Raw genomic sequence first — 18,605 nt, 5'->3', positions numbered from 1 at the left:
ATTAGCATCTATCAATTGCATCTGTTGTTATAAAATTATCAATCTTCACACAGTGATTTGCAATTTTCTCTGAACTGATCATGATGAGAAGAAACGGTCTTAAATGGGCTAAAACACTTCAGTCATTACATTTTTAGTCTGACATCCAGTAATACATTATATGACCATTTATTAAAGTGAAATATAATAAAGCTCTGTGAGATTCCTTGACATAGTAGTTTGAGTTCACAAGCAGAGATAAGATAATGGTTTCAGATTTTCCCGTTGACCCTAATTTATTTGGCTTACTTCACTTTGAGTGGCCCTAGTGGCCGTTTTCCGAGTCCTGGCTACTCCCATGTGGCCGTTGTGTGACTGTGTTGCACAGGTTGGATGAGGGGCGGAGGCAGCGGGAGTCCCTGGAGGCCGACCTGAGGGACCTGAGGCTGATCAAGCAGGAGCTGGAACACAGACTCCCTCAGCTGCTCCACCTCCTGGACTCCCACACACAGGAGCTCAAGCAGCTCAAAGTGCAGCACAGACAGGTGAGAAAGTCAAAATACACCGAGGCCATACGGCTCGGGATCCCACCAAGAATTGGCAGAGTTAGATTCCTTTGCGTGTCTTTGTAAATTACAGTAGACAAAGCTATATGGTTACTGAGCATGACTGCTATAAACAGTAAAGCACAAATTAAGCAGACAATATATTTCACTGCAATTTCTTTGAGGACTAGTTTGGGAACCCCGGCTTTAACATGTCTGTCTGGCTTTGTAGGAGGTTCAGGGCCTGACTCAGGTGCCAGGCGGCATCTCCATCGAGATGCAATGTGCCGAGTCATCAAAACTGATGCAACAGCTCGAGGATCTGAGGGACAGATCCACGGCCATGGTCGACAAGAGGCAAAGCCAGAACGCCTACTGGTACAGTGCTCAGGTGAGCTGTGCTGCACAACGACTTGTCACTTCCCCAATTATGATTTGTACCCATTTTTGTGTCAATCGCTGTCATCTCATCTTCAGCTCCCACGTACATAAGGAAGGCCATTGTGCTCATTTGGGAGTTTCACCTTTCCTTTTTCACGTACAGACTTTGTAAAAAGAAGGCTCTAAACAGAAGTTTGTAACCTTGATTTGTTTAGTACATTGCTGGAGTCTCTTCCCCAGGTTTAGGTACAGTGCTGGTACGTGTTTAGGGAGGGAAACGGAGTCTCTCTTGCACCGGGACACTGACATGGCGTTAGTTTTATTAAATGAATTGAAACAGAAAGGCTCATTGGCCAAAACAATGCCGGTCGGCTGACAAGCCCCATATGCCGGTCCCCCCTGCAAGACAGAAAAACATTAAGGGGCGCGGATTCGGCCGATTCGGGGCAGCTGTGTTTGCTGGAAGGATGCCGCGCTGCCGTCTGCAGCCGCGGTTTTACCACAACCCTTGGACCGCCGCTGACATCAATCAGGCTTACAGGGTAAAAGAGGTGAAAGCTATCAAGCTATCAAGTAAACTTGAACACCAAATACCCAAGGGAGATGGGGATTTGAACGCCTAAAACAATACATTTGGAGCCATACCTAATCATCATATCATTGCTTCATCTTCTAGATGTCCAAGCTGAAGTCTAAGGAGGAGGTTCTTCCTTCATCTGGTTCAGAGGTCGACAAGGTGGAGGTCGACAAGTTGAGAATGACCACGCTCAAGCTGAAGGCAGAGCTGGCAAAGCTGCAGGCACAAGTAAGACAAAGCAAGTGGCAATGTTATTCATTTGTTTTACTGGAGTTATGATAAAATATTTTACACTTATTATCTATCTATCTATCTATCTATCTATCTATCTATCTATCTATCTATCTATCTATCTATCTATCTATCTATCTATCTATCTATCTATCTATCTTTCTATCTAGAATGTATTGCTGGGAAACAGTTTGGTGGACCTGAGAGAGAGCTACAACATGCAAATAGCTCGGTTCCAGCACAGAGCAGACAGGCTTGGGGAGCAGCTTGAGTCTGTGCAGCAGGTGGCAGGACAACACTCTGCAGAGTACCAGGCCCTGCTGGAGCTGAAGACCAGGCTGGAAGCTGAGATAGAAGACTACACACAGCTACTGGACAAAAAGAGTGACAGGTAGGCTGTTTTTTAGACAGGCTAGCTCTGTGACTCGAGTCTCCCTCACCAGGGGTGACTGCAGGTAAGATAAGAACAGATGAGATATGATACGCTAAGGTGAGGTAAAGTAAGATCATATTAAACTCTATTTGTCCCAAAGGAAATTGCCATGCTAACTGTTACAGGTAATCCCAATTTAATACGCTTTGTTAATCCACCAAAGAGGAATTTTTGGAGCACTGCTTGCTCCTTCACTAGAACAATAACCCTGTAGGGTTTAAGGGAAAACGGAAGGGCACTTACTAGCACCATAGAAATCCAACTCATGAACTCATTGTGCTTTATTTTACTTCTACAGCACCTCCAGTGCCAGCTCTCCATCTGTGGATGCTTTAATTGATAAAACCAATAGTGCAACCTTCCAAAGCAAAGCAACATTGGATCACATTGACGCTGTTAGTGTTGAAATTGTGAAAGATGGGGTCACGGCAGAAAATGACGAGCGAGCTTCAAATTGCACAATAACTACATCGGATCTCAGCGGCCCTGTGCGCCAAACAGCCATACTCAACACCGCCGTAAGCGTAACCCGAAAGGTGGCGGCTGAAAGGTCAGAGCAGGTAAAGATAGCCAGATATGTCCAAAGCAAACATCCACAGGACTCGTCATTGGCATCCCTCGACACTCTGGGTCAAACTGACTCATCCGTGGTGTCTTCTGAAGGACAGATTGAGTGTGTTGCTGGAAGAAACACTGTTGAGGAAAAAGTCTTTGAAAGCACAGAAAGGGCTGCCAAGGAGAGGCCCTCTCTAACAGAGAGTTTACAGATGGAAGACAAGAATAGACCAGTGGATGTTCACGTCCAAAGCAAAGAAAGTCTCACTCACAACACTGTGATTGTTCAAACTGGAATTACAGGAGCTACAGGTGAGAAATTTGGTATCCAAGCTTCTAAACAAGACTTCAATACTGTTATAGAAAGCCACGGGTCACTTCCTGACACACAAAGTACATTGAGACTTTGGGGTGTTCAGGTAACCACATCAGAAGCAAATACTGTAAAAGACATACCAAATATTAACAATAAAGGCACAGAAGTTACCAAGGTGACCAGTGTCAACGCTTCTGAGCCAGCCAAAAAGATTTTAGCAGAAAACACTGTGACCACTCTCGACCAACAAATTACAGTAACAAATCGTGTTCAAGAGGCTCAACCGGAGATAAATAACCAAAAAAAAGGCATGCAAACTACAAATGAACAAAGGAACCTCTTTCAGGCTCCAAGAGAAGAGGACAAGCATAGACTGCATGAAGAACGTGTTATTTCACCTCAGCTAAGAAGCACAGAACACCACATCCAGACAAGTGACGGCAGTGAGACTGATCCTGCCAACAGTGAGATTATATCTGCCAGAGTTGAGGATCCAAAACACACCAAGCCAGCAGAGGAGAAAGAAAGCTCAGTACAAAGGGCTTTCCTTGTTGACATTGACACTGCAGGGCAGAACCAGAGGAATGTCCTGGAGGAAAGTCAGAAAAGGGAGCCGGCGGAGAGCAGGACCGGCGGAACTTCGGAGAGGGACATCCATGCAGACACGGACATTGGTGCCTCTGGACAAAGCTTAGGTGGAGTAAAGCTCAGTCATATTCAGGTCAATGAAGTGGATAGACTTCCACTCAGCATGCTAGAGAAATATGCTAAATACGATGGCGCATCTTCTAATGAGGAGAGTGTAAAAGAGGAAGCTCTTGCCCCTATCTGCAACATGGAACCCAGGATATTGACGGCCTATAATTCTCCTGAGGAGCAGAATGAACAACTCTTAGGGGACTCAAACACAGTTTCCCGCGTTGCTTTCGCAGAGCGAAGTGAACTGCCGGCCGACATCATTTCCAGTATTCAAAACACTGATGACGCGCTCAGAAATGCACAGGCGGTCGCCGATCCCCCTTCTCATGTCAAAAGTGCCGACCAGAGTCTTTCTGCGGGCTGTGAAATTGTAAGAGCAGAGACGCCTGTGGATGGGGCCAAGGGGGTAGAGGATGAAGAGGTGGAAGGACAAGAAGGAAAGGGAGGAGAGGAAGGAGATGAACCTGTGACAGAACACGTTGGTGGTGCTCCTCTCAACACCAGATTAGAACGGAGTCGACCTGCATTCCAAACCTGCAGAGTTTATCACAGCAGCCATGTCAGAGAAAATACCAATGCAAGGCCAGGCTGTTTCACCAATACAGAACATTTACTGAATACTGAAAGCCAAGGAACCGATGGGCTGATTTTGAAAGATGGAGAAAAGAAAGTAGCCAGCAACCATATAGCGGGAGAGACTGAAGAGGAAATTGGAAGAAAAAACAGAGATGTCATTGAAAGTAGAGGGCAAAGAGCAGAGGAAGGGGAGGTGGGAGGAAAAGGAGATAAAGGAGGGAACAGCACCAGCCACGGCACTCCAGTGTTAAATCCTATTCCAGCAGAAGAAGGTTCACTTCAAATAGAACCTGGAGTGATTTGTATTAGGAAAAATCTGTCCCAAACTTGTCTAACCTCAATTGACGCTGAGGTGATTCCAAATCCAAATGACTTTGAAACCTCTCTGAGCCCAGTTGATACTGATGGGTTCCAAGGTCCAAATGACCTTGAATCTTGTTTGAGCCCAGTTGATACTGAGGTGTTCCAAGAACCAAATTACCTTGAAACCTGTCTGAGCCAATTTGATGCTGAGGTGATTCCAAATCCAAATGACCTTGAAACTTGTCTGAGCCCAGTTGATAATGAGGGGTTCCAAGGTCCAAATGACCTTGAATCTTGTTTGAGCCCAGTTGATGCTGAGGTGATTCCAAATCCAAATGACCTTGAAACTTTTCTGAGCCCAGTTGATACTGAGGTGTTCCTAGGTCCAAAGGGCCCGGAAGAATGCTTGAGCCCAGCTGTTAAAGATGTTTGCATGAGTCCGACGGAGGAATTTAAGCGACCGGTTCAGAGATACATTCTGTCCTCGAGATTAGGTCAGACAGAGATAGACAACATGACCAAAATCCCAAGCCCAGTAAAAGACAGGGAGAGTGTGAACCTTGGTTCTCCCACAAAGACAGTGAGCACCTTTGTGGGTGAAATGAAGAAGGGACACAGTTTTGAAGATCTCTGTACGAGAAGTTCAGGAAATAGCGAGGAGTCCATTAATCCAGGAGGGCGGTCCAGAAAAACAAGCATTGAGCAGAGTGAACTGGTTTCAAGTCCACTTAGTCCAGGTGGCAGACATAGGAAGCTTAGTCTTGGAGACAGGGACGGCACCAGAATCAGCAGTATCGGCAGTGGGGTTTGGAACCTCAGTTCAACTAGTAGCAGTGGCGGAGCCGTTGCAAACTCTCCTACCTTTAGCGTTGCTGTCAAAAGAGGAGGTAGCTTTTCTGTTGCGGCTACTAATGCGGCCGGTACAGCAGGTTGTATGGATAACAACACAGGTGTCCGCTGTGGTAGTTTGGCCACAAATGCCTTAGCTGACACTGGCAGTAAAGGTAGCAGTGTTGTAACTACGTTTGGTGGTACGGCTGCCCACACAACAACTACCCTTGGTGGTATAAATTCAAGAGCTAACTTTAATAACACATTCTCTACAGGTGGAAGGCAATCGACAATTAAAATGCCTCAAAGTGAGGAACGCATAGTTTATGGCGCAGGTTCTGGACATATGAGTAGCCCTGCTAATGTTAGTCTAACAGGTGCAGAAAATGGAGGCAGGGTGATGACACCAGCAGTTGGGCACAGAGCCACAAGTCGGGCCGAAAGGCCAAACAGTGGAGGAAGTGGGGAGTGGAAAGTCTATGGGGGAAGTATGGCACGTGTAAGTCGCGCCTGTTGCGATTCGAGGCTCAGCACTAGCACGGGCAGTGGCAGCAGACTTAGCGGAGCAGTGAGTGGCAACAGGATTAGCAGCGCTGGGCCCAGCAGCACTGGACCCAGCAGCACTGGTAGCGGTGGCAGACTGTGTACCAGTGGAGGAAGCGGTGGACGATTAGGTAGCTCTGGGAGCGATGGTAGGATTAGCAGCGCAGCAGATTGCCACAGGATGAGCATTTCTGGGAGATATGGGAGCTTGGGCAGTGGAGAATGGAAGGCTGTTTACGGCGGGGCCAGCGGACGCATCAGTGACACAGGGAGCTCGGGCCGACAGAGCGGCGTTACCGGTGGTAAACGGACCCCCGGCCCTGGGGTCGGACGCAGACCGAGCTCCACCGGTGGTAGCGGCGGGCGGCTGAGTGGAGGCAGTGGCGGGAGAATCAGTTTCTCCACCAGGAACACCGTTAGCAGCGCCGGGAGCAGCGGTAACCTCAGCCGCTCCGGTAGCAGCGAGCGACTAGTCCCCAGAACCAGCAGCTCCTCGGGCTCGGGACGGACCAATAGCATGGGAGGAAGAGTGATCAGTAGCAGCGACGGGCCAATCAGGAGCACCGGCAGCGGCGCTGGAGCCAATAAGCAGCGAATCAGCGTGTGCAAGATGGCGGCACTGACCATTTCGGCAGCGGGGAGAGGGAGGAGCCAGGAGCCAGGACGACCAGGCGGCAGGTCCAAGCAGCAGCTGGCTGCAGGTACGACTCTGCATCCACATCTGATTTACATTCCAAGGTGGCTGCTCCTGTCAGTTACACTCTCCACACCTTCCTCTCTCGTTCTCTCTCTCTGAAATACTTAAATAGATTATTCTTCCCCGCCCTGTTTTCCAAGTCTTTTTTCCTCTCACTTTGTCTTTCCAGCTCATGCCTCTGTTGTTTATACGCCCTACTCTTTCACACCATACAGCTCTGTTGATCCAACTCTCTCTCTCGATTTTCAACTCCTTTCATTTCAAAGGGCTTTGGGGCGTAGGTTTACATTGCCAAAGTAAATGGAAAATACAAAAAATATGAATAAAATGTGAAATTACAGCAGAAATGTGTACATGTTGCGGTGAAAAAATTATATACATCTAAAATACAAACTGAAGGTTGCAGTTAAATATATATATGGATACAGATCAGTGGAGATAACCAACAAATATTATGGATACGGGTAAATAATGTAATTAAAAAAAGGTATTAACAGATATATGAGGGGATATAAATAGTAACAAAATCAGAAAAATGGAAACATTGCTGTTTATATATATATATATAAATAGATAAGTGATGTACCTTAAAATAGAGAAATTTAACATTTGCGATGAGAGATGTCAGTACAGATACTGTAAGTGGAGGTCATTTACACTTGGCAATTGAAAGTCTGGAATGTATAAATAGGAATAAGGATTCCTTTCTCCATCCTCCTTTCTCCATCCTCCTTTCTCCATCCTCCTCTCTCCATCCCGTCTCTCCATCCCCCTCGCTCCATCCTAATTCCATCCTCCTCTCTCCATCCTCTCTCCAACCCCCCCTCTCCATCCTCCTCTGTCCATCCCCCTCTCTCCATCCTCTCTCTCTATCCTCCTCTCTCCATCCTCCTCTCTATCCTCTCTCCATCCCCCTCTCCATCCTCCTCTCTCCATCCTCCTCTCTCCATCCTCCTCTCTCCATGCTCCTTTCTCCATTCTCTCTCCATCCTCCTCTCTCTATCCTCCTCTCTCCATCCTCTCTCCATCCTCCTCTCTCTATCCTCCTCTCTCCATCCTCCCCTCTCCAGACTCTGTCCAGCGCTGGGTGACCACGGGGGTGGGAGGGCGAGGCGATGACCCCGACCTCCTGGACGACATCACAGGCCTCTGATTGGCCAGCAGAGAAACCCGGGACCACCTTTTTATATTTCCAGTTTTTATTTTCATTTTTTTTTCAATTTAATAACATCCCGGGACTTCCTGTCTCACGTGTCGGGTCCGAGGGTTTTGTTCTTCTTCAGGTTTTCGTATCAGTTTGAAAGCTCAGCTCTTTTTTAAGGTGGGATGTGCTTCCTCCACTCAAACAATGTCTTTCCTGAGTGATCTGCTGCCGTTTGGCTTTGCATTTATTCATGTTTTCCAAGAGATTGTGTTGAGGTCAGCTTGTGTTCTTGGCCGTTCTTTGTTTTTGGCCTCGGGGGTCGAGGCTGAGGGTCTCAAAAAAGTTATTTCGTTTAAAAGGAATGTTTGTTTCAATCTGTTGAAAACTAAGACACATTCAATTATTTTTCCTACTTTATAATCAAGTCTCCTCTACTCCTCATTCAAATCAACACTCTCTCTGCTCCTGAGACAGTTTTTGATTCTATTACATTAACGTCATGAATAATAAAGGAATCTTTCGTTTGTTGTCATGATGGGGACGCTCTTTTCTCTGGTTGTTTCTGATCGGCACATTTCAGTTTCGCAGAAGGTTTAAGATGCGACCTCTGTCTCTGTGTTTCATACATTGGAATTTTCTACCCATATTAAATACCACCTCTAATACCATGAATAAATGATAAAAAAAAAAAAAAAAGGTAGTTGGTTGCATATTGTGGACAACACAATCCACAAATCTCAACATTCTGTCAAGTTAATGTCTGATTGGAAGTGGGAGATGCAGTTGTTGAGACAGGTTTAGAATAATAATAACATAATAACATAATAATAACAACAACATAATAATAAAATAATAACAACAACATAATAATAACATAATAATAACGGGGTAACTACAGCAGTGACTTATAAGTCACTGCTGTAGTGACAGGGTTCGACCACTGGAGGGCGAAAGAGGCTCCTAGATCCCAGATCTGCACTACCCAGACCTGTCCACTAGGTGGCCACCTCCGATAAAAAGGGAGTGAACCATCACCTGCAGAAATAATATCACACTGATCTTCAACCTCTGCTGCTGTACACAAACCGTCGACCAGGACAATCCTGGTTTATCGCTCAGGTAACTCTTATTGTTTTTGTTTTTTTTGGTCATTTAAAACACACTCAGCTAAGACTCGATCAAATAAGACTTTGTTCATCCCTCGGGGGGATCCAGCCTGTGTCCACCTTCAAACTGAAAAGCAGCTGAAAGCGCAACGTGAACATCTTTCATTCCTCATCCTTCATTCATCTATTCTCTCCTTTGCTCTTCTTCCTCTTCCTCGCCCACTGTGTTGTTTCCTCCTGCAAATCTGTCAAAGCCCGAAACCTGCCGTGACAGGTTCATACCGTAGTTAAACCACACTTGTAAAGGAGGATTGAAGGTTGTTTTTTTAAGCGGTGCTTTGAAAGTACAGAGCGTGCCATACGAGGAAATACGAAGGCAAAATAAAGGTGTCACCTTACAAAGAAGAATGAAGAAACACACACACACACACACACACACAAACACACACACACACACACACACACACACACACACACACACACACACACAAACACACACACACACACACACACACACACAAACACACACAAACACACACACACGCGTGCGAGTGTCCACATCATTTTTAGGTAAATAAATACAGTAAACATTAATTTGTTCATAATTTTAATAATTCATAATATTTTTATTATATAATTTATGAATTATAATTTGAGGATGTATTCATGAATCAAACTATAATTTATAACTTAATCCATGATTCATTTAATCCTCCTCATTCCTTTTCTCAATTCAGGGCTCATTTGGTGCATGTAGAAAACTCAAGGTACCGTTTTATTATTATTTAACGTCCCAACCTGGAGACCTCGGGGAAATCTGAATCCTGCAAACTATCATGGATTTATTTGTTCAAAACAAGACTTCCAGAAATGCAAATGAATAAAGAGTAAAAAAAAGCAAAAATACACTGGAATTATGATGCTGTGTATTGATTGGGTAGATGGAGAGACGGACAGACGAAGAGACAGACAGACAGACAGACAGACAGACAGACAGACAGTTAGACAGACCGACATAAAATAAAGTCAGAAAATAAATAAATCTATATCGTATAAAAACAGAAAATGGCAATATATGGAAAAACTGGAAATCATACAATAATCATAACAGTTAACAATAAAAATGTGGCAATATACAGTGAACCTGAAGATAAACAACAGGTATAATCTAAAAAGAACAGAAAAACAATAAAAAAAAAAAATCAACAAGATAAAGATAAAAATGAAGAAGACCTAAAAATACAGGTAGAAGCAAAGATAAAATGTACCGTCCTATACAATAACCGAAACCTGAACCAGGATGAAGCGGTCGGTCGTGGACGAATGCAGAGTTTCGCTGCAGTACGGACTCTCTGGCCGTGTCTGAGTGACAGGACCCGCCCCCCCCCGCACACATCGTGTTCTGAACACAGCGTCCTCTTGCCGCGCCCGAAACGAGCGCCACACCCGGTCGAAATGGGCGGAACTCGTCCGTCTGGATGGGCCGCCGGAGGAGCGACCTTCCGCTTCGCTCGAGTCGTTGGTCGCCTAGTTGATGTGAGGCTCGGTATCAGCCCCGAGTCGTTTAAATCCAACGCGCGCGTCGCGATCAGTGAATTTGCATCCGGTACCAAAGTCAACTACAATGTACTTAAAGTGCATTCACAATGTGAATACAGGGATAATAATGTAAACATTCACACATGTGATTAATGTGCAGTGTACATGACACTCGTTATGCACATATCATAATCCAACATAGAAAGTATACGCATTGGTGTATGACTATATACAATAAATACAAAAAGCCTAAAAATATGCACAGACACGTGAGTGCAGGGAACATCGTATGTGTGTGTTACCAGAGGGAACCAGGAAAACATTTATCTCAGGAGATAAATCTTTCCTCCCGACTTGAAAATAAAACACTGACAGAATATCACATACCTACTGTACAGTGTGTACAGAAGGTATGCATGTCAATTTAATGTGGTTGGTGGCGTGTGCTTGGTCGAAAAAAAACGCAGCAAAAGCGCCGCCCACGGAGCCTCGACGGCGGAGAACAGGGTGTCAAGTGCCCTCTAGAGCGCCCCCCGCGGTGGGGAAGCTGGTTTGACTGCCGTCGGTTCTATTTCTTGGAATTAAATGACTTTAGCAAGACGCCCCACTGCAGATACTGCGCTTTGGCGAGCGAGCAAACAACTCCAACGATCCAAAATCCGAGCAGAAAGAAGTGAAATATGAAACGAAACGTGACAACCCCCCCCCCCACGCCCGGTGGCCCCCGCCCCGCCCGGGCTTGACAGGAGGCGTCAGTTTCAAAGCAGTTAAAATTCCTCCACAGCGGCGTGGGAGAGGAGACGTCAGATTCCAGCTGCTGCAGTTACTGCTGCAACCAGCAGCTTTTCCCTTTCTGAAAACAGATATATATATATTTTTAAATATTTGTATGAAATGAGTACTCATAAAAACCCACTATTTTTGCTTTGATATTCGGATTCGGCTCCAGCCCTTTTTATTTTCTCCCTAACCCTTGTCCCGGTGATGTTAGCTCTGCCATTCCCACTCACTTCCATTCACATACGTACCGGCATTTTCCCTGAAATGACACCGGGCCGCGGCGAGGAGGTTTACGGAACATCCACACCTTTTCACACATCACCCCAATATGGAACCTTCCCAGTAGATTCACGGCCTTCATTCCACGTGGGAAAGGGGCTTAAGGTTAAGCCGGCAATTACTTTTCCACCTTGGCGATACGGGTGCTTGACAACTTCTTTCATGAAGAAAAAATAAACCATTTAAAATGTGACGAATAAATGAAAAGACAAAGGAGAGAAAGCCCCAGAGAGCTGCAGGCCTGGGCTTGAAATGCATTTCACAGATGCTTGGACAGGGAAAGACTTGCCACACACACACGCACACGCACACGCACACACACACACACACACTAACAGGAAGATAAGGTACGTGGGAAATTCAGGCACATACACACACACACACACACACACACACACACACACACACACACACATGCATCAACTGGAAGATGAGGTAAGTGGGAAATTCAGGTACACACACACACACACACACACGAGTGAACATCTTTTTTATTTTCTTATTTAATCCTTTTAAATCCTTTTACACACACACACACACACACACACACACACACACCAACAGGAAGATAAGGTACGTGGGAAATTCAGGCACATGCACATACACACACACACACACACACACACGAGTGCGAACATCTTTTTTCTTATATAATCCTTTTACAAAATAAGTCGATGGAGGCAGGAAGCCAAAGGTGCGGTTCAATAACAGCAGATGATCACCTGCAGCCAAAATTCATACTTTTACTTTTACACGGCGTCACTCCGCGGCGTGGGGTCACCTCGGCAGGGGTCCACGGGAGTGGGGGCCCGAGGGGCGGTGTGGGAACGGGGTGGCGGTTTCAGCGGACGGGCTGCGGCTCCCGGCGCGTGGCGCTTCCGACGGCCGAGTCGACCTTCCGCTCGACTCGGCCGCCACCTTCCGGTCGTCCTGAAAGCGGCTCCCGCACGTTTGCCTCCTCTGATGCCGCCGTCGTGCAGCCGCCACGGCGAACGGAAGCTGCGAAGCTCCGGTTCGACCGGGCTGACCCGGCTGAGATGCTCGATTCGGTGCCGGTCCGGTGACTCTGAGTCCTTTGGCCGAGTGCTTCTCTGAAGGGACAGCAGGACGGTTCAGTCCCAGGTTTTGCAGAGTCGCGCACGGAAGACACAGCGATACCTCACGATACAACAACCGACTCCATTTTCTCCCCCCATGGCCTGACACCGTAGCTTTGCGGCGATCACGTCGTTCCAAGTTTCGAGCGATTTTTATTTAGGAATGTCGTCTTTTGCCTTGCAGTGTGTGTTGTTACACAGCCTGCTTCACAGCGTACACATGCAACGTTTGAAAACAAGCGGCGTCTCCACTCAAGAAGGTTCACGCTGGGATTAGCTCTTCAGAATGTGATTGAGGTTCTACACAGGGAATAGTCATTTAAAAATCACAGAGATCCATTCCAAGGTAACAGCGACGGGTTGTTCGGGTATCTCTGCATTTTGATTTACCGAAGTACTTTTTCAGCGGATGTGAAGGTTCTGTTCTGCACCCTGACCCCTGGTGCTTCTTGCGCGGCTCTGGAATGCTCCCGCTCCGACCGCCGGGGCTTCGGGCCCGTCGCCGAACGAAGCCTTCACCCCGCAGGTCACAGGGCGATTACGACGCTGCCGCGCCCTTTCTGGGCTGAGACGTGAGGTGTTTCCAGGAGAGGAAAAACCTCATTTTTCGGCGCAGGGAGCGGGCGTGTTGGAACGCGACACGCGGTGCCAGGGGGTTCTCTCAACCTCTCTTTTGGCCCCTGACCCCGTTTTTACGGCCCAGAATTCAACAACTCGACAATTAGAGAGAGAGTGGGATATTGTGCTGAGCCAGCAGCAAAACTTATAAGCACTATTCTTCTTCTTCTTCTTCTTCTTATATTATTATTATTATATTATTATGATTAGTATAGTTGTATTATTATTTAATTATTATTATTATTACTATTGTTATAACTATTATTATTATTATTATTATATCATCATTAGAAGACGTATTAGCCCTATAAGCAACAGATTGAGGCTGAATAAGAATCTTTCTTCCTCACTGGTCAAAGTGCACATACTCCAGGTTGCCTATTAGTGCGTGTATACATTACAGTTATATATGTGTATGTTTCTTGAACGGTTTCAAGTGAATTTGAGTATATTTCATTCTATCATAGAACATTCTATGGAAATTATGACTATTACAACAGTATGACAAATCATTCTAACCAAACCATAAAATCAACGCAACGCCCCATGACCCTGTGTGAATATGCAGGGACCCCACGCGGTGTCCCGACCCTGAGGTTGAGTATTTCTGGCCTAAACGTGTGCAGCCCGTCGGTGCCCGAACCAACACAAGGTTTTTGTAACGACAATACATTTAGAATGAGACGATCCCAAAAAGTGAGCGACAGGACAGCTACGGAATGTCGATGCAGAAATGACGTTTGGCCCAACTCCCCGTGGTCAGCGTGGACGCAGTCGCAGTGTTGGCAAGAGTCGTGAAACCCAAAACCCCTCTCCTGCCGTGACCAACAGGAAACTGGGCAAACTGCTGTGCAGCTCCTCAGCAAAGTTTCGGAATAAAGTCAAACCAATCAGATGCAATACGAGGAGCGGCGCACGGAGCCCGGCGGGTGCGCGGTGCAGCAGGGCGACGGTGCGCGTCGGGTGAAGCCACAATAAACTCAGCATGTGTTGGGTTTGCATGAGGTCATCGCTGGAATGAGGGCGAGAGAGGGAGGGAGAGAGAGAGAGAGAGATTTGAGGAGGCAGTAAACCCGGGGGGTATTGGACCACACCCAGTGGAGGTGGAGGAGCTGCTGCAGAGGCTTTGGTGACATTGTGACTCTGCAAAGCATTGATCCGTTGATACCTCGTAACCAGTCAATGCATTGACACGACTTAACCTCAAATCTTCTTGGAAAGTATGTTTCTGGAATTGCAAAGTTCATTTGGGGATAAATTCCCAATCCGTGGTCCCCGTTCCTCTAGGGGCTGAATACGACTAATACTAATAATACCGCTTAACAATAATACTAAACACTAACCAACTAATACTAATACTTATAATGATACTACTACTAAATACGACATAATACATACTTCATACTAAATACTATACTACATACTAAACTACATACTACATTCTAAATTCTACAGTATAAACTACATACTTAATACTACATAATACACACAAAATACTAAATACTACACTACATACTACATAGTACATACAACCTACTAAATACTACATACTAAATACTGCATAATACATACTACATACTCAATACTACATAATACATACTATGTCCTAAATACTGAGTACTACATACTAATGATGATGATGATGATGATGATGGTTCTGGTTGTTGCATTGAGGGCGTGGCAGGTGCCGTCTCAGCGGTGAATCACAATGGGGCAGCAGAGCAGAAGCAGGAAGCTACGGCTCCTCGCCCGGGAACCTTCACGACCACGAGCGTCGGGGGCTTCATCGCGACAGCGGCGTCGCAAGGAACACGCGCCGAGATGGAGGCTCCTCCACAGCCACCTGGAGGACCACCCCTCACTTCTGGTTTAGCTCTTTTTCTTTCGTCTTTGATTTATTTATTTTTATTGTTTTTCTGTTCATTCGAGGTTATATTTATTGTTCATCATTAGGTTCGGTGCATATTATTTATTGTGTACTTTTAACTGTTATATTTTCCAATTTATTTCCCATATATTTTATTACAATATATTACATTATATATTTTTATTGAATTGTTTTATTATTATTTTTTCCTACAGTTTTGTTGTGAGCTGTGGAGATACTACTATTCCACTCCTGGGATGAATAAAGTATCTAACTATCTATCATTTATACATCTATCCATCCATCCATCTATCTATCTATCTACGTATCTCACTATCAATCCATCCATCAATCCAACTATCTATCTCTGTCCAATTATTACAAAGCATTGTTATTATTCCAGTTTATTTTTGCTTTGACATGATGGATGGATATTGAAGCCGGCAGAGGAGTGAGAAAAGGTAGAACGAGTAAAGGAAGAATTTGGGAGCAGAACCACATTTACTCAGTCAAGTGCATTTGCAAAAACAAATAGTAAAATGCAAAAAAACAAAACGGACAAACTGCGACAAAACTGACATTTGAAGCAAAAAGCCCGGAAGACCTTCTCCTGCACCCGGCTCCATTTTTCCAGGAGGTTCTGATGACATTTTGCATTCGAGCCTCCGATGGCGAAAGCGGCCACGCCCTCCGTCCCTCCCCCAAAAGCTGGAGAAACCAGTTTTTATAGTTTGTTTTTCCGGCGGAGGGCCGCGCCCCGCACCGGCCGACACCAGAGTCACGGTTTATGATGGGCTGACAAATTCAACAGGCATCAGCTAAGTTGTTTGGTAGATTGAACATTCAAGCTGCTGCTGAATCCTCACACTCTGTCGACCAGACGTTGTATTTTTACCACGACCTGCAGCAGGACACACACTGACCACGACGCTCTCTGAAACGGGACAAGGGACACAGCATGAAAGTTACAAAGATAATAATAATAATAATAAAAAAATAGGATTATGCATTTATATGTACACAATGCTGCATGGCCACAGTGATATTTAACCCCATAAACACATTCTGGTTCTGATATTTGCTTTCAGGGAATAATCAGCCTGCTTCAAATGACACTCTGACCTTCTCTTTTTACTACTTTACATTTTTCCTTCCTTTGATTCTTATTTCTGTCCTTGTCCTGCCGTGTCCGCGCACGACCGAGTTTCTTGTAGGGTTTGATTCATTATCTTGTGAATTTTTATCTGTGTTTTTATTTCTGTGCTTTTATAAAATACATTTTAATGTTTGTTTTTTTTGCTTGTTCCTTTTGTTTCCTCAAATGTACTATTCATTCTTATTCTTCATATTAATATTATTATTATTAATAATAATAAAATCAGTTTATGTAAAGCATTTTGAATTACCCTTGTGCATGAAATGAGCTGTACACACAAGCCCCAATAACTGTGGCTTGCACATAAATCCACCTTTCTTTTTAAATGAAGGCCACGCCTCCATTTTGGAGGGCGGCGGCTCCTAATGCAAACTGACCCCAAGGGTCTAAACGGGGTCGAATTTTTCCACCAGAGAAATGGAATATGGCGAAGCGGGCCCCTCAGTTCGTCTGGAGCCTATAGAGCTGCATACAAGGAACACACAGAATGCCCCTCGCACACACCCGTCACTCCCCTATGGGGGCAGGAGAGGCGTGGCCCTTCACCCCCTTATTATATAACACAGACCTAATGGCTAGGTGAGATCTACTCACAGAGAAAAGCAGAGAAACATAAATATGCGACATGACAGATTAATGGAGCGTGGGCTATTCGGAGCGAGTTTTCTAGGCGCGGCCGCTGCTCCGGGGCAGGTACAGGGGGAGGGGAGGCAGGGAGAAAGTGAAGGTATGAAGGAGGGGGGAGAGCAGGGGGTGGAGGGGCGGAACCCCCGAGGGAGAACAGGTAACCGTGGAACGGGCCCAAAAAGCCCGCTGGCCACCAAGACAATACCTGTCAGTCAGACGGGGAATGCAGAGCCAGCTGGTGGCACGAAGGCCACAGGGTTTTTTTGTTCTGTTTGCTCTTCACTATTTTGTTTTTCTTCGCTCTAGTGGTGGTGTAGTGGAGTGTTTGCTACGGAGGGCTAGTACGCCCACCTTTGACTCCAGCGGCTTGCGGCATCCTCACCGGGCAGTGCTAAGTCCACTGGACTGCTCGGGGGGCGGTCGAACCACCTCCTCCTGGGGAATCCACTCGTCCTTTCATGGTAATCCCACTGAAGGTACAGAGCGGGGCTTCTAAGGGTTGGAGAGGGGCGGAGCGGGAGAACGGTGTCCCACTTGGACTTGGACTCGGGCCGCAACGACCCCCTTCAAGGAAAATGAAACGGTTTTACCAAATGTCCGGGCGACACCTTCCATGAAACATGACAACAGTGACATAACATATCACTCACCACAGATCCCAGGCTGACAAGGTTCATTTTTGAGGTTTGACACTAGGCTTAATTACGCAGCCTGTGTCCTTTGTTTTTGCCAGTTGTTGGTACTTCCCCCCCCCCGATGACTGGGCCGACCGTAAACTCTGGGTGTTTGGGATCCAGGGCCCTTATTTACAACGCATCAGTACAACTGTGGCGTTTGACCTTTTCGGTCCCGAATAAACCTCCTGCCCTTTGGAAAAGTTCCTCGGTTTGATTTAAAAAAAAACAAAACCCCGCAAATAAACCAGTTCCAAAAAGGACACAGACAGAAGACAGGTACTGTAAACTGTCAGCTCCCAGCTGCAAGACAAGTCAAACACAGTTATTGACATTATCATGGAGATCACTTCCTCAGGTGATCCACAGTGGGGGGATATTAGCAGGGAAATGTCAGCGTTTGCATTTTGCTGTTGGCCCTGAAATATAAAAGAACCATTTTGATGCATGGGTGAGGAAGCACGAGAGAAACAACTTTGGTGATATCAGGTCACGCGTCCACATGGAAATAAGAGAAGTCGATAAACCACGTCAAATAGCTGAGAATAGTGCAGCACTGTGAAATTCACACATTTCCTGCTTGACCGTTCCCCTTCAGGGGACCGTGACACAGGGTCAGTATCGGTGGAGGACGTTCAGGTCCCTCGGCAGGGGGCGGGAGTTCAAACCGGCAACCGCCCCCGTCCTCGAGCCCACGTCTCCTCTCCTTCGGCCCGATGCAGAGGGACCGAAGCTTGAGACTCAAGCTCAATATACAGGACACACGAAGCCGGAGGGATTTCTGAAATCACACCCTTCACAAACATTTATTCTCTCCCCCGGCTAGAAAGGGAAGAGGGGAACACACCTGCGGCGAAAAACCACGAGACGAGTTTCACTGTGAGGCCGCTAACCAGCACACTTACTGCATACTGCGCTGTATTGCTGTTCTGTTGGGTGTTACTGTATTGCTGTGTCGTACTGTTGTATAATGTACTTTACTGAACATATCTGCATATACAAATAGCATATCCCATATACATAACTCTATTCCCTTTACTTAAATTTTTAAC

General features: G+C 46.0%; 1 protein-coding gene across 1 annotated transcript in view; it reads left to right on the top strand.

Annotated features, from left to right (window-relative positions):
- LOC307237493 (uncharacterized protein) overlaps positions 1-8,351 on the top strand; it is a 10,699-nt gene extending 2,348 nt beyond the window's left edge. Inside the window, exons 4-9 of the mRNA XM_080010215.1 lie at positions 368-524; positions 757-915; positions 1,582-1,710; positions 1,884-2,104; positions 2,445-6,670; positions 7,737-8,351. Of these exons, the coding sequence (XP_079866341.1) occupies positions 368-524; positions 757-915; positions 1,582-1,710; positions 1,884-2,104; positions 2,445-6,670; positions 7,737-7,819 (4,975 nt within the window). The 3' untranslated portion in view covers positions 7,820-8,351. The remainder of the gene's footprint in view (positions 1-367; positions 525-756; positions 916-1,581; positions 1,711-1,883; positions 2,105-2,444; positions 6,671-7,736) is intronic.
- The last annotated feature ends 10,254 nt before the right edge of the window (positions 8,352-18,605 follow it).

The sequence above is a fragment of the Zeus faber genome (genome assembly GCF_960531495.2).
Source record: "Zeus faber genome assembly, chromosome: 11".
Taxonomy (NCBI): domain Eukaryota; kingdom Metazoa; phylum Chordata; class Actinopteri; order Zeiformes; family Zeidae; genus Zeus; species Zeus faber.
The sequence above is the reverse complement of the archived record's forward strand: the minus strand, read 5'-3'. Positions and strand labels throughout refer to the sequence as shown.